This window comes from Anopheles marshallii, chromosome 3, assembly GCF_943734725.1.
Source record: "Anopheles marshallii chromosome 3, idAnoMarsDA_429_01, whole genome shotgun sequence".
In the NCBI taxonomy this organism is placed as follows: Eukaryota; Metazoa; Arthropoda; class Insecta; order Diptera; family Culicidae; genus Anopheles; species Anopheles marshallii.
The window spans coordinates 77,117,794-77,131,978 of NC_071327.1; the positions used below are offsets into that span (position 1 = coordinate 77,117,794).

General features: G+C 43.7%; 2 protein-coding genes across 2 annotated transcripts; one reads left to right on the forward strand and one right to left on the reverse strand.

The window, feature by feature from the left end:
- Positions 1–27: 27 nt before the first annotated feature.
- LOC128713181 (cyclin-dependent kinase 10) lies at positions 28–2,066 on the reverse strand. The gene is made up of 5 exons (XM_053808042.1): positions 1,976–2,066; positions 1,323–1,423; positions 1,182–1,254; positions 285–1,115; positions 28–218 (listed from the first exon to the last, which is right to left on the reverse strand). Exons 1-5 carry the CDS (start codon positions 2,064–2,066, stop codon positions 28–30), a joined length of 1,287 nt encoding a protein of 428 aa, XP_053664017.1.
- Positions 2,067–8,674: 6,608 nt separating this feature from the next.
- Positions 8,675–10,094, forward strand: LOC128715690 (dynein regulatory complex subunit 4). The gene is made up of 2 exons (XM_053810602.1): positions 8,675–8,693; positions 8,764–10,094. Exon 2 carries the CDS (start codon positions 8,793–8,795, stop codon positions 10,092–10,094), a length of 1,302 nt encoding a protein of 433 aa, XP_053666577.1. The 5' UTR covers positions 8,675–8,693; positions 8,764–8,792.
- Positions 10,095–14,185: the final 4,091 nt, after the last annotated feature.

A 14,185-nucleotide genomic window follows, 5' to 3' on the forward strand; every position in this document is an offset into this window, starting at 1 on the left:
GTCAAGTAGAGGGTATTCTCATCTGCGCTAATCACAGCGTCGTTTCTTAATAAATGAACCGAGTAAATCCGAAATAGTTGGAGGCTGGCTTGCATCGAATGGAGCCTTGCTATTTGACAGGGTATTGGTGCGTTTGCGCGGATCTTCCGGTTTGTTTGGGGTTGTTTTCTTCATATCTCTATGATGAGGAAACGTTGGCATCAGTTTCGGATCGCATGCTGCAAAGATGATAAGGAATGTTTATTTTGATTCTACTAACGCTCGTTTTCACAGTCATTACTTACGGAGTGGTGGTTCCACCAAGTATGTGCTTAGCAGACATTGTCGTGCTGAAGCACGACACTGCGGGTTGTACATGAACAAACTGTTCAGCAGATCGTACCCACTCGACGATAGGAAGGGAAACTTGCTCTTCAGATTGTTGTAGGGCTGTTCTTTGAGCGTGAAGTTTTGCACCAAGGGTAGGCTATCGAAGTCTGGCCAAATAGCCGTCGTTGGTGTGCCGAGTAGGTTAATGATGTGCTCGATCTGGGAGATTTCACTCGTACCGGGCAACAGCGGTTTGTGAATCAACAGCTCACCAAGAATGCAACCCGTTGCCCACATGTCTACCGCAGTGTTCTGCGTTTTGGCACCGAAGAGTAATTCTGGAGGACGGTACCAGAGCGTTACAAGGCCTGGTGTCATCGGTTTGGTTGAGTCGCTCATGTAGCGTGCCAAACCGAAATCGGCTATCTTCAGGCATCCTGTGTCCGTTAGCAGCAAATTTGACACCTTTAGATCTCTGTGTATGATGTACTTCGAGTGTAGGTACTTTAAACCTTTCAGCAGCTGTAATATGATGCATTTGACTTGCGATTCCGTGAACGGTGTTTCCATGTTGTCGAGCAGCGAGGCAAGATCCTGCTCACAAAATTCCATTACGAGAAAGATACTTTCTAGACTGTTGCCGACTACCACTTCCTTTAACCGGACGATGTTTTCGTGATTACAATTTTTGAGAATCTGAATCTCACGCATTCCGCTTATTGGGAATCCATCTTTGAAGATGTCTTGATCGATCCGTACCTTCTTCAGGGCTACAATTTCATTTGAGACAGAATCGCGGGCACGAACTAGAACGTAGAAGGGGAAATAGCACTTTAAATATACCATCTGGGTGTACATAGTTTACAACTTACAAACAATTCCGTACGTGCCTTCGCCGACCCGGTTCAATTTCTGGAACGACGATACGTAACGACACTTTCCATACTGAAATGTTCAACAATTTGATTGTTATCTGACTTGCGATGCAGTGGCGATTCAGTTGTTGAACTTACCACATCTTGCGGACGAATTTCTACATACTCTTTGGTGAGAAAATTCATTAGCATCCCTTTGCGTTGTACGGGTCGATTGGGGTCGCGATAATCGGCATAGTCTGGAGATGAGTAAACATGCTACCTTTATTAGACGCTTGCTAGCACACATGATTAAACACAAGTACACACCTGAAGCCATGATCGATGGAAAAGCGATTGATTTTCGCGTTTTTGTAATTAGTTTTAGTGCCCGAGCCGGCTATGCAGAACAAAACAAACGCATAAACAAAACGTACGCATCTTGCTTGACATTTCAGAGAAAACGCTTAAGCCACATTCGTAGCCAGTTTATTGGCGTCCTTTTTATGGCAATAATAATTAAATGGAAATATTACAGAAATTAAGAAAAAATAGAAGAACTTGATCTTCGATTATTAAATACTGCAAGACAGTGATTTTATTCGTGATTTTAAATTGTACCGGCATGACCTTAATTTTGCGCGACAGAACCACCGTGAAGCGGCTGCCCCAAGGAGCAATTTTTACCTCGCAACTACCCAAGGAGCAACCCTCATCCCTTAATTACCAGTTTCACTGCGCTTCACATCGTTTGACCAGACAAACTGGAGGTCGCTCATTGAAATATTATTCCTATCCACGTTATGTCGTACGATTCACTGCTTTTCGTGCCTTTTCGCTCAGCATGAACAGGGTCGTATGTTGGCGCGCTTTCCGGTGTCCCATGGCCCCCGCAACTATCATAGTTTCACTGCGTGTGCACTCCACAAACTGAGTGGTTATTGATAAAGTGTTATTCTTATCCTTTTCGTACATTCCATTACTTTTCTTGTCTTCTCGCTCTTCTGAGACCTGTGTGAAAGCATGCCAATTCAAACCTGAACTTAGACTGGGAAGATATGTTATGCTGGTAAAGGGCGAAGGATCGTCACAAAGGTTTACGAGAGCTTATTTTTCAGAGAATAGAGTAGAATGATTTCAATTAAGGGGCACCATGCAGAGATGATGAACGTTTTCAAAACCGTGCCACCACATGGACCCCAGTTAGGAACAGTTTCTTTTTTACGGCCGAAGGGATTTTTGAGAAGCGTTTAAAGAAATTAAACATAAAATTTACGGTCCAAACAAGCGACCAGTCGGGTAAAAAGAAGGTTCGACCTAAGCAAACTGAATTAGCTAGAAATGTATTCTTCGTTGCGAAAATGTTGTTCCTCGACCGAATGAAACACTTCGGGAGAATGAAACCGAACCTGGGAAAGTAAAGCAGGGAAGGTTGATATGTTTTTTTTTGTGTATACTATGCGAGGACTAGTTCTTTAGAGATCCCCTGTAGCTGGTGTATACCTTTCAGGCGAACTGATTTTCTACACTAATCCCCGGATCATTGAATGCTGTTTGTTTGTCTACGCCAACAGAGCGAGCAACACGCAGCACGTGACAACCCGTGTCTCCAAGTGATGGGTTTCATCGAAGGGATAGCATGTTTTCTATATGTTTATCAAATAGCTTGTCCCGGTAACCGGTACCAGAGAAAAAAAGGGTTCCGTGCTCTTTTTATTAGCATGTAGATTCGGATCCGCCTTTGTGCGCCCCGTTAGTCATGGAAAATGGACCGACATCCTCAGAGTCTATAGGTATATTGAACACTGAAAAACCCGACATGCCGTATTGACTGAAAGTTGAATCATTTTGCCCCGGGATTTAACAGTGATTCGTTTAGTGTTCGATGCCATATCCGAATCTATTGTCTGTTTGGGCGGATCATCGAAAATTGGAGTTCACGTGAATGTTTGTTCGTTTCCGGGGAAATCAAAATAGAGAAACCTTAGGGTTGTTTTTGTTGATTTACGGACGCAGTGCGTGTGTGTATAGAACGAATTAGTGAAATGAAATGATAGCTCAGGTCAATATTTATTACGTGAAAAAATATCACATTACGATGCATCCTTCAGTAATCGAATTGTTGATGCCCATTTTGTGGCTATTGTTTGGCGTTGATTTCATCATGATTTTACTGCTTCAGTAAATTATTATGCAAATTTTGAGTAAATGAGAGACCTGCGAAGTAAAAAATTTACATATACTATGATCATACATATGCATTATTGAATTCAATATACAAAAGTTGTATTCATTTCCCGATTGTGTTCGATTATACGATGAGCTGGTAATTATTGAAAGTAGCAGAAATTAAAATCAATTTTTGGCCTTCAATTTAAACTGCTGGAGGCGCCCAGTACTTTACTTTGCGGTGTGCAATAGTAACCGGTGAAAATGCTTTGAAGGACGAAAAGTTCACTAACAAAAAGTTTAATAATTCATGCGATCATTAAAATAAATAAATATTATTATCGCACCTTCGCTCTGATAGATTTACTTTCAAATCCCTTTAAACCAGTCCCACTACAACCTCAAAGGCACATTCTCTTAATGTATATTTCATTCAAATGAACTCCGCACGACCGTTTATCGCGTTCGGTTCCGGTTGCCCGGGAATTGTGAGGAAATTTCACGCCAACAGTTAAACGATTTCCTGTGCATTAAGCCATGCGGTGGAACGGTGGTGCCATAAACTTCATACCCGATCGGATACCGGAATCGAACCATTAACTCGTATGCGTACGCCAGCCGAACGTTTTGCACTTCGCCCTGCTAATGTGGTTATTAATATGCTGATACATGACATCTTTTCAAGGATTCTGGCACTTCCGGTTCCGACGACACATTCGATCTTTTGCCCGGCGTCTTTAGCGATAGAATCGAAATGGTTATGAGCTTCGAATACCCGGCCAGCCGAACTCGTTCCTTCGGACGTTTCGTACGGTTATGAATCGGTGGTTAGCTCTTTATAATGGAAACCCACGATTAGGATTATTCATAACGCCCGATGGTGTGCGATTGTGGTCACGTACACCGGGGTGTGGAGCGGTTTATTGGAATTAGGTCACCACCTAGCACTGCTGGCAGGGAACAGTCAGAGGATAGAGAGCGAAAGATGATTGCATTAACCGTCCATTCAAGCTAAATAGATCTGAATGCTATTCACATCGTTCGCAGGAGTGTACTTCTCCCCCACTCTAAGCTCGTCCACTTTTATTGAGCCAGAAACTTCTTAGCCAGTAGTGATTGCTTTAAAGGTGGTGGATGGCACGGCAGGAAAGTGCACACGCAAAGCGACGCGTTTAAAAACGGACAATTTATGTATGCGACATTATGCACATTAGTGGTGGGACCCCACCACGGAGCCCTATTAGTAATGGGCGCACCATTCCGGGGTGCCATTTTGTGGTGCTAAATCCCGAAGACGGTAATTAAGAACGTGACCCCGAATGCTAAAAACCACATTATTTCACACACTGCGTTTCTGCGCCCGTGGATCCGGACACCTAGCGGGTTTTCCACCATTGCATGCGAACTTTCGTATCATTAGCGCACAAAATCGGTGGAGTTGGAACCACCGTGTGAAGGTGGGCGGTATTGGTGCTTCTCGCGAGAAATGACACTCTACTAAGCAACAGTTTCCCCCCTTTGGTTTTAAGGGGCAACAACTAGCGCACTAAGTACACGCCTCGCTCGTTGGATACGGAAATGGTTTCGGGGGGAAATAAATGGTCCGTACGCGTATGTAAACGTTGCCGGCAAGAAGCTACGAACACATAAAGTGGCGACACAACTCAAACGGGAAGTCGTAACGGTGCGATGTGATGTACTACCTTCGAAAGGAGTAGCGATGGTTATTCAAAAACATCCCTTGCATCAGGTGTTTGAGCTCCTGCTAATGAAAGCTTTCTTGGAAAGTTTATTCGCCGGAATAGAACGGTGCCAACAGTTCCGACTCCACACAAACACACAGAAAACATTTAGCCCGACGTCGGAAGGTAAAGTTGCTCGATGCGTAATCCCGAGATTACGATTTGTCATGGCTCTACGAAGCCTATATCGGGTGGCATGAATTATAACGAACCGGAACCAACCAAATGGACGGCAAGTTGTAACCACCATGGACGTTGTTGTAATCCTGCTCCAGCTATAGTTCGGTTACGGCGATTGGCATCGGAAAAGGTGTGATTTCAAACGAACGAATTAATTAACATTTAATCCCGATAAGGTCAAAACGCGTTTCAAAGATTCGGTATCGTGATGGAGGGTAATTTGTGTTCAATTGACTATGAACTCACCAGTATATTGCTCACCAGTTTGCAGAATGTTTAATAAATGATGGAGAATTTTTAAGGATAACAACCACTTTTGTAAGCATAGATTTTGTACGTTGCCCTTGTTTAGTCACGTTGAAACGATTTCTCTGTAAAAGGCTTAAAAGTTGTACATTTGAAAAGTTGATGTGTCGGGTGGTTTTGCGGTTTTTTGTCCAGCATCGGCAGCTACATGTACGTTAACGCTACTTCCGGGTGATAAAAAGTGTTGTGACAGTTTCCCGGAACCGAAGCACACTAAACGCAATGTTGCGGTAATGTGGTATTTGTGGTAATCGGTATTTATTTTACGTAAAATCTTGTGAGTTTTAGCAACTTGGAAAGGTTCCAGTTGTTGTGGGATGGCAGTAGAATGGCTAGAACGATGGCTAAAAGAGTTGAAAGAACTGTTACGTCGTTGCACTTATCTGGATGGATTGCATCTTGAAGCGTACTTGTAGTGAAGAAGCAAGACGAATCGTTGGATATAATTTAAGTTCTTGGTAAATTTTGGAATTCTTCAATCAATCAGCTTATAGTGTTTGTCTCCAAAATATACCTTTAATTTTCCCTTTGCTTGGAATTAATGAGAGAGCCTTTGTACAGCTTGTAAACCATATTGCCTACATTTAGGCGAATTATAGTTTCATCCCTTTCCAGAACAATGTCATTGCTTATGTTGAATTGTGTCATTACCATCCAGATTCAAGCTGAATATGTAAGTATGTAGACGAAATGTTCTTGAAATCGCATTCCCTCGTGTTTTGCAGTGGTTCCTTTCGTTTGTTTTATTTCTAAGCTTGAATATGCACACAAATTAACACATTTTATGGTAAATGTCACGCAAAGAAAATCTTGCTCAAAACAACTGTTACCATCGAGCGATCAATGAGGAGGGAATTCACATGCCATCAGAAACACTTGAAACAACGAACGGAACACTTCTGCTTGACGAAATTCCACTTAAGCAGCTGTTTCTAGAGAAGGGGCAAAAAAACACTTAGCCAAAGTGCATCGCTAGGTGTGGTACAAAGGGAAGATTCGGAATGTAGCATTGAAGCAAGGTGCCATTTTTCGGACAAACCATGTCTGGAAACTGTCGATAAAAACGGTCTGGCTCCTATCCGCCCCGTCTGGGGCTGGAGAGTGTTCGATTTTAATAGGAAATTGTTCGAACAAGCTCAAGGTATGTGTTCAGATCGGACGAACACCTTGTTACCTTTCAACGCCCTTGCCTTCGGCTCAATTTGGAAGAACTGACCGGAGAATGCGGACCTAACCTTCGTCAGTGTAAGTGCATTGATCCGTAAAACTCAAATTGAATGTAGAGCTAGACAGGGCACGAGTTTCTTTCTCGCCATTACCCACACCTGCCAGCACGTAGCTCAGGTGTGTCTAGCAAATGCAGGCTTTGGAGCTACGGCAGGACCTACCTACGAGGAACAAACGATTCCCGATCACATCGTCCGTGCAAGTATCGGTGGAGGCGCACTGATTGGAAGTGAATTTTTCGCCCAGCCCGGTCTCTAATCTGTTGTGAAAGCTTTGGTCGACGACGACTGAGGAGTGCCATGAAGGCCGACAACGGCGCAACTTCCCGGAAGCCACTACCCGTTCGATACCTCGGCAAAATTTAATTTTCCCCATCTCGGGTAATGCAGTTGACCGGTAGGAAGTTCCGGTATTCCCAATTTCCCAAACAACCGTGTCCGTGGTATCCGAATGGAGAATGCGAAGAAAATGGTACACCATAAGCCGATGGAATCGAAATGTTCGATTCAATATTGTGTCGTGCATTCGGATTCAATCATGCATCGTCATGCATTAAACGGAACGCCATCGAGCGATCTAAATGGATATCGCCGGAAGTTGTACTTTTTTAAATGAATTGGAACACATCGGTACACTGAGATTGGTTTTGTTGTTCTGTTTCATCTGACTGTTGTTTCTGCCAAGAGCTAATGCCAGTTTGATTTTGACACGGTTTCCTAGCTTCTGCTAACTATTTGCTACAAGCAAGTGTTGTTGTGGCTTTTCTAAGGAGCATTAATCAACTCGAATGGTTCAAACATATAACCTTAGACTGACCAGAAAGTTAATGTTTTTCACTCGGTGGGATCAGGCAGAAATTGTATACTATGAGCTGTCAAATGGTATTGTGTATAGTGTGGTATACTAAGACAAAAATTAACTACAGTACTTTACATACATGAAAAGAATCAAATTTAACACGGCATTTTTCTGGGAATAACCTAAAATTCCTTAAATGCATTCAACGGCTTACCGTAAATCACGTGAAAATCGCGTAAATGCAGGAACCCAATACTAGAGTGTTCAATCATCTGCCATAAACAGCAAATATCGTCCAATGGTGGCAACGTGATAAATTCAAAACACCGCTGAGCGTTTTGCAAACACCAACTACCTTGCAGTGCGCCTCCATAGCAACGGAGCACGCGTTGCTGTCTGGGCTCTGTTTGTGCGATATAAACGCAGTCACACAAACCGTGGGGCAATAGAAAGTGAAAAACCGTACAGCGATGAACGTCCTTGATTGCGTTGCTGTGCGTTTGCTTTAGTTTCGTTACGTTTGCCTTGTTTTTCCGGATACTGTTTTCCTTCCGCCGACCGGCAGATTCGGAAAGATTTCGCTCTGTTCCGTTTGGAGCCAACGTCCGGATATAGGACGCATCGTGACTCGCGGCGAACGGATATTTGGCTTCCTACCTAGGTATAGTATTTGCGGAGCGAAAGGAAACGACGGAAACCATGTTCTAAACATGTTTCGTACATACACACACAAACACACTCGGTCGCCGGTTGTACTGTACTTTGCGTTCTCTTCTATTGTTTATTTAGGTTTCTCGTCAGATGAGCTACGCATACAGTCGGTGGTTTCCAAGCTCCGGATAGTGTGTTTTGGGTGCACCAGAACGGACACGACTGTTTGATCGTGAAGCTGTCGTAACGAGCGGACGGTATCTACCATTTAAATTGTTTCGCAGTACAAATAGATGGTGAAGTGTAACGACAACTTGTGAAAAGGATAGGAAAATGGTGCGTTCAAATATATGTGCTACAAGAGTTGCAAGTTAAGAATCACTGTAGCGATTTAACTTACGTATTTTCTTCATTTTTTCCACCATATCTCAGGGTCCCAAAAAAGCAAAAGGAAGTAGTAAGTATTTCGTCTTGTCGTCGTCTCGTTCTTGCGTAATAAATAACCAATCATCTGTTTCCTTGTGCAGCTGTCATCGATGGCGTTGACACGTCCAGCATGTCCCGGGAGCAGTTGGAGCAGTTCGCTCTCAAGCTCCGAAATGAGATGGAACGCGAGCGGGAGGAGCGCAACTTCTTCCAGCTCGAGCGTGACAAGCTGCGGACGTATTGGGAAATTACGCGCAAACAGCTGGAGGAAGCGAAGGCGGTCATCCGTGGCAAGGAGCGTGACGTGGAGGTGGCCCAAGAGCTTGCCGACCAGGACACCAAGAATGTGATGCAGGAGATGAAGCATCTGCAGTACGAGCATCAGTCACATATTGGTGAGCTGCGCGCCGAAATGATGACACAGCTCAAGATGGCGCAGGAAGACCATACGTTGCAGGAGCGTGAACTGCTGAACGACAAGCGGGACCTGAAGCGTTTACTTCGCGAGAAGGAAGAAAACACCGAGCTGGAGATACAACAGTTGAAGCTGAAGCATAGCGAACTGCTCAGTGTGGAGCGTGCCAAATTTCAGGAAGAAATCGAAGCGATGACGAAGCTGTTCGAGCAGCGGCTCGGCAGCTACAAGGAGGAGGCCGAGGTGCGCCACGAGATGGAACTGTCGGAGGTGGAGGAGCGTAAGAATGGGCAGATCGCGGAGTTGATCAGCACCAACGAGCAGGCGTACCGGGAGATGAAGAGCTACTACAACGCAATCACACAGAACAACTTGGCGCTGATCAACAGCATGAAGGAGGAGATGGAGGAAATGCGCCTACAGTCGGACAAAGATCTCAAGAGCTTCAGCGAGGTGATGGCGGAGAACAAGCGTCTGACGGAACCGCTCAAAAGCTCCCAGGCAGAGCTGGTGGAGTTGCGCAAGAAGCTGCAATACTATGATCGTGATAAGGCTACGCTGAACCGGGTAAAGACACGGTTGAACAGTACCCAGAAGCAACTTTCCAGCCTGAAGCTTGAACAAGACGTGCTGCAGATGCGCTGTGAGAAGCTGGTGGAAGAGCGCGATCAGCTGAAGCGGCTGTTTGAAAAATCGATGCTAGAGCTGCAGCAGAAATCCGGCTTGAAGAACTCGCTGCTTGAACGAAAGCTGGAGTATATCGAGAAGCAAACAGAACAGCGTGAAGCAATTCTTGGTGAAGTTCTATCGTTGGCCGGTATAGAACCACAGTCGCTAAGCGTGCGAATTGAGAAGTTGTTGGTGCAAAAGAACGACAAAATCCAGGCTCTGAGGTATGATCTGGCACGGGTAAGCAAAATGTATGACGATCTGCTGTCCCTAATTGAGGGCAAGCTGGTAAAGTACGGCATCACATTGAAGGATCTGGAGCTAACGAATCTCCGGCAGGAGAAGTAGTGTGCGCAAAATGTTCGTTGTTTTAAATCAAGTAATACTTTCAAAGTGAACGGGAAGGTCTTTTTATTTTACATAAGGCACTTTAAACCTTAACGCTTGCCATTCCCTTGCTAAGTAGCATTTAAGTAAATGACACACGATATGCACACTATTACGCTACAGACCCGATGGTTCAGGAGCCAACGAGAAGAGTGGAAGTTTAAAGCATTTATCTTGACGCTCAAACCACTAATTACGGAACGAGCGTGTAGCGTCCGTGGTTGAGCGTGCACGAATGCAAATGATAATTATTACAGGCGCATCATTATGAATCATTCATGGGCGTCGTTTAATTTTATCCTCCGGAAAAGGTGGTAATGTGCGGTATGCATGTGGGGTATCCTGATTGGTGTGTTAGTGGTCTCGTTTTCCAGGAACTGCCGGTAATTCCATTTTCCTTTCACGGATCGGATTGCTTAGATAACCAGGTTGCATCGCTACTGTGGGTGATGCTGGTAAAGAAGCATAATTCCCATCATCCAGGAGCAAATTCGCTAGAATACATTATTCACAAGCGGTACGCGTAGAGCATACAACGCTACAGGGAACATAAGCCGTTGGTTTGTGTTGGTTTGTGTGGTTTGGAGCGCTATCTTGTGACTCGTGCCTGCTTGACCTTTTTTCTGTGCCACCTTTCAAACCCACTTACAGGTGATGCGTTTCAGCATTCTCCTGACCATTCATGGTCACATGGCCTTCATGTCTTACCAGAATGAATCTGTAGTTAGTGGCATTATATCCGCGTATTTACTGCAAGGCAAGTTCTTAAAGAAAGCACTTGAAGAAGTCGCCTCATAAAATTGAGTTTAAAATTAATTAAAGTTCATCGTGTACGGTCCAAAGCGTTTCGTTGACAGTGACACACAATTTAAAGCGTATTTTCGCTAACTATAATAGTCTATGTAATGGCAAGGAGTTTGATCATTTTATCGTCTTACTGTTCTAGCTGGAGAGACCCATTCCAAGTGACAGGCTCATTGCGCCCGTCACATTGCTTATCTATTTTGGAATCAATTATGCAAATGAAGCCGGGCCCGTCTGAAGGAAACAGCTTATTTATTCATCATCACAAGCGTATCGCGAGTTCCACCAGTAGTCGACCGAAGGCTATCATTCCCGCCTCGAGAGTGCAATGTCTTCCGCCTGCTGACACCGGATCCCGATGGGTGACATCTGTGTCCGCCCGGTATCTCAAACGCATCGGTGGCAGTGGTGCTTGTTGTGGTGTGGAGATTGTTTGTGATTAAATCAATCGCTGCCTTATGCTTGCGGCATGAATCGTAACCGATGAGCCACGTTGTGTTGTGTGGGCAAGTAAACATCTTCGACGACGGGAATTAGTATCAATGGATGTTCTGGACGAATGTAATGATACTCGACATTGATTTTGGGATGAATGGGTTGGTCTGTGTCGTGTGTATGGATGGATGGACGGATTGTCGATCGAGTGCGAAGAAGATTACCGTCTTATCCCTTCGATATGTCCTTAATGGTAAACGTAGACTGAGCGTCTCGGGCGTAGGTGTTGCTGAATCAGTAATGGGGAGTAGATGGACGTGAACAAGCGTGATTAGATATTACATGTCGCTAAGTGGATGTGGCTGTTGGGGTTTCGATCTTTTTAAATTAAATGTAAAACACACAAAAGTAAAAGCAGAAGACCGCAATAAATATTTTCTATAAACTTTACAGTTTTAGAGGATTATTCATCATATCACACATATTCCACATGATTTAGATTTCATTGGCAATAATATTTACTAAATACATTTCCAGGCTCTACAAAAACTCAAGCCATGAAGCCATTCAATTAGAAGACTCGTAATGATCGGCATTTCAAAAATTATTTGGGTGAGATTCCACCAACTTTGAAAAGAAAATTTAGAGTGAATTTATCACATTCTATTTTATATATACTCAATACCTCAAGCGTATGCTATATATGTGCGGTGGGATGGAGAACAGGTCCTCTATTGTGAACTCTAAAACCTAAAATAAATATCCACTCAGTTGTTCACTAGCCTCCTTTTAAGAAACCTTCATTAAGGATATATGTATTTCAACCAATCAGAAGTTTAACACTGATTAAAACTTGAAAAACTCTTAACAGAAACTGCTTTATGCTCGTTTTCGCCTTTTCTTCCAACTACCTTAATCTCTTCCAGCTGGTAAAAAAAAACCCAACTATCGAAGCAAAACCCTTCACTTTGAAACCGTTACACTATTTGTCTCCTCGCAAATTTTCCCTCGCACATCTTACGACAAAACTTTCCAACCTTCGCCGTATTGAAATTGAAAGACAAATAAAACGGGGGAGTGCGCAATCGAAACGCTAATTTGAACTTGCCACCAACTATTATTGCACACCATGAAAAACGACAGTTGGCAGTATAGTTTCACTATCCGATTTCAGCCGGAAAATTGGGGATGCAAATTTCGTTACAAATTCGCTTTGGTTCGGACGAGTGCGGGCTACGTCTCTTTTTTTTGTGTCCCGAAAAAACCGATCCACCCGAAGAATATTGCAATGATGGTGCGCTTCACTCGTCGGAACCGGATGAGGCATATTTAATTTAACTTTTCCATTTGAAGCACCATTTGATCATCAGCGCGGGAAACAATCAGAAAACTCAAAAGCCCCGCTTGATCGAGAGGATTAGAGACAAACGACAAGACAAGTCACAGTGGGAAGAGAGTTTGTGCTTGCAGAAATGGTGAAAAAAGCTTAGTGACAAATTTTTATCACGCTGATGAAAAACTTTCCATTTTGAAACACAACGTTAAAGTTAAATCGGAATGAGCGTTTATTTGAATGAATGGGAAAGTTTTAAATCTCTTATCACCGGCGCAAGAACAGCGACGATTCAGACGCTGTGGATATCAAGCTTTCCTGCGTGAGTAATGGCTCCCGAGAAGCAATCCACTAAACAGACCGTAACGCGAAGTGAAAGTCAGTAATGTTGGTGAGGAAAATGGACCATCCGGGGTTAAAGTGTAACTCCTGGAATGGTAGCTGTTCCTGTGTTCCACAGTCGAAGCGAACGTCTTTTGCTGCTTTCGATACATTGGCTTCAACATGGATGCCGAGGAACGTCGTAGAAACAACATAGCCGGAACAGCAGCACCCGGTGTGTGCAAATGCTGCTGCATCTAGGTTGGGCATCGCTCACGGTACTCAGCTTGAGGGTGGCAAAATCAGTATGCTCGGAATGCCCTTTTTTGGGGCGAAGGAAACTGGGGCCAAAAGTTAAGCAACATCCTTTCCCTGCTTGATGCACTCGCTTGTTTGGGTTGGAGAAGGGACGTAGCTCTCACCACGGAAAACCGAAGCGGCAGTACAACGCGAGAAATGAATGGCATCTGGATAAGTTTCGTATGTAAAGGAAGGAAAAATTTTCTTCAGCTTTTTTCCCACAGTTGAACTCGTTTTCGGTTAGCTGCACTTCCGGTACGATGGTTGTCGATCTGTGGACTTGTATATATGTGCCTTTTACATCTACAATTGCTTTCGATGTTTTGTTCCATTTTTTATTTACTTCTCGTTTTTGCTTCATAGTACAATAATCTTTACACACAGTGCTGTTTTTCATTTTCCTCGTTTTCCACTGCATGGGAAAAGAAAATCCAACACGCCACGTGCCGTGTAGTTACAAGAAGGAACAACGAGTCGCTAACGTGTTGAAGAATGCACTTGCCAACGGCATCAAATGTTAGCTTTGCTGCTGAGTGTGCATTTAATTTTGTTTGTATGTTCGGTTTTTTTGCTTCACTTTAACGGCGGTTGTATTTCGCTTATCGGACCGTAGATATTTTCCTCTTTTTTGTTTGACTTTATTTCGTTCTTCATAAACGCGAACGAGCGCAATTCAGGCGATGGTACCATGATTTACTCTGCAGTAAATTTACTTCTTTCGACTATTTTACACCAATGTACGTGCAGTTAGTGAGGAGAAAAAACTACGGAGTGTTGGAAAGACGGGAGAGCTACTGTGTTTGTGGCATAGAACAAAAATTAAAACCTGTATCAATTCGGTGTCGTCTTTGTTTCAATT

Bases quoted from the DNA above. Each gene is read 5' to 3' on its own strand.
- LOC128713181 (XM_053808042.1), bottom strand. From the start codon at position 2,066: ATGATAGTTGCGGGGGCCATGGGACACCGGAAAGCGCGCCAACATACG. The intron at 1,255-1,322 runs GTAAGTTCAACA...TGAACATTTCAG, and splicing joins AAATTCGTCCGCAAGATGTG to TATGGAAAGTGTCGTTACGT. The intron at 1,116-1,181 runs GTAAGTTGTAAA...TCTACGTTCTAG, and splicing joins AGGCACGTACGGAATTGTTT to TTCGTGCCCGCGATTCTGTC.
- LOC128715690 (XM_053810602.1), top strand. From the start codon at position 8,793: ATGTCCCGGGAGCAGTTGGAGCAGTTCGCTCTCAAGCTCCGAAATGAG.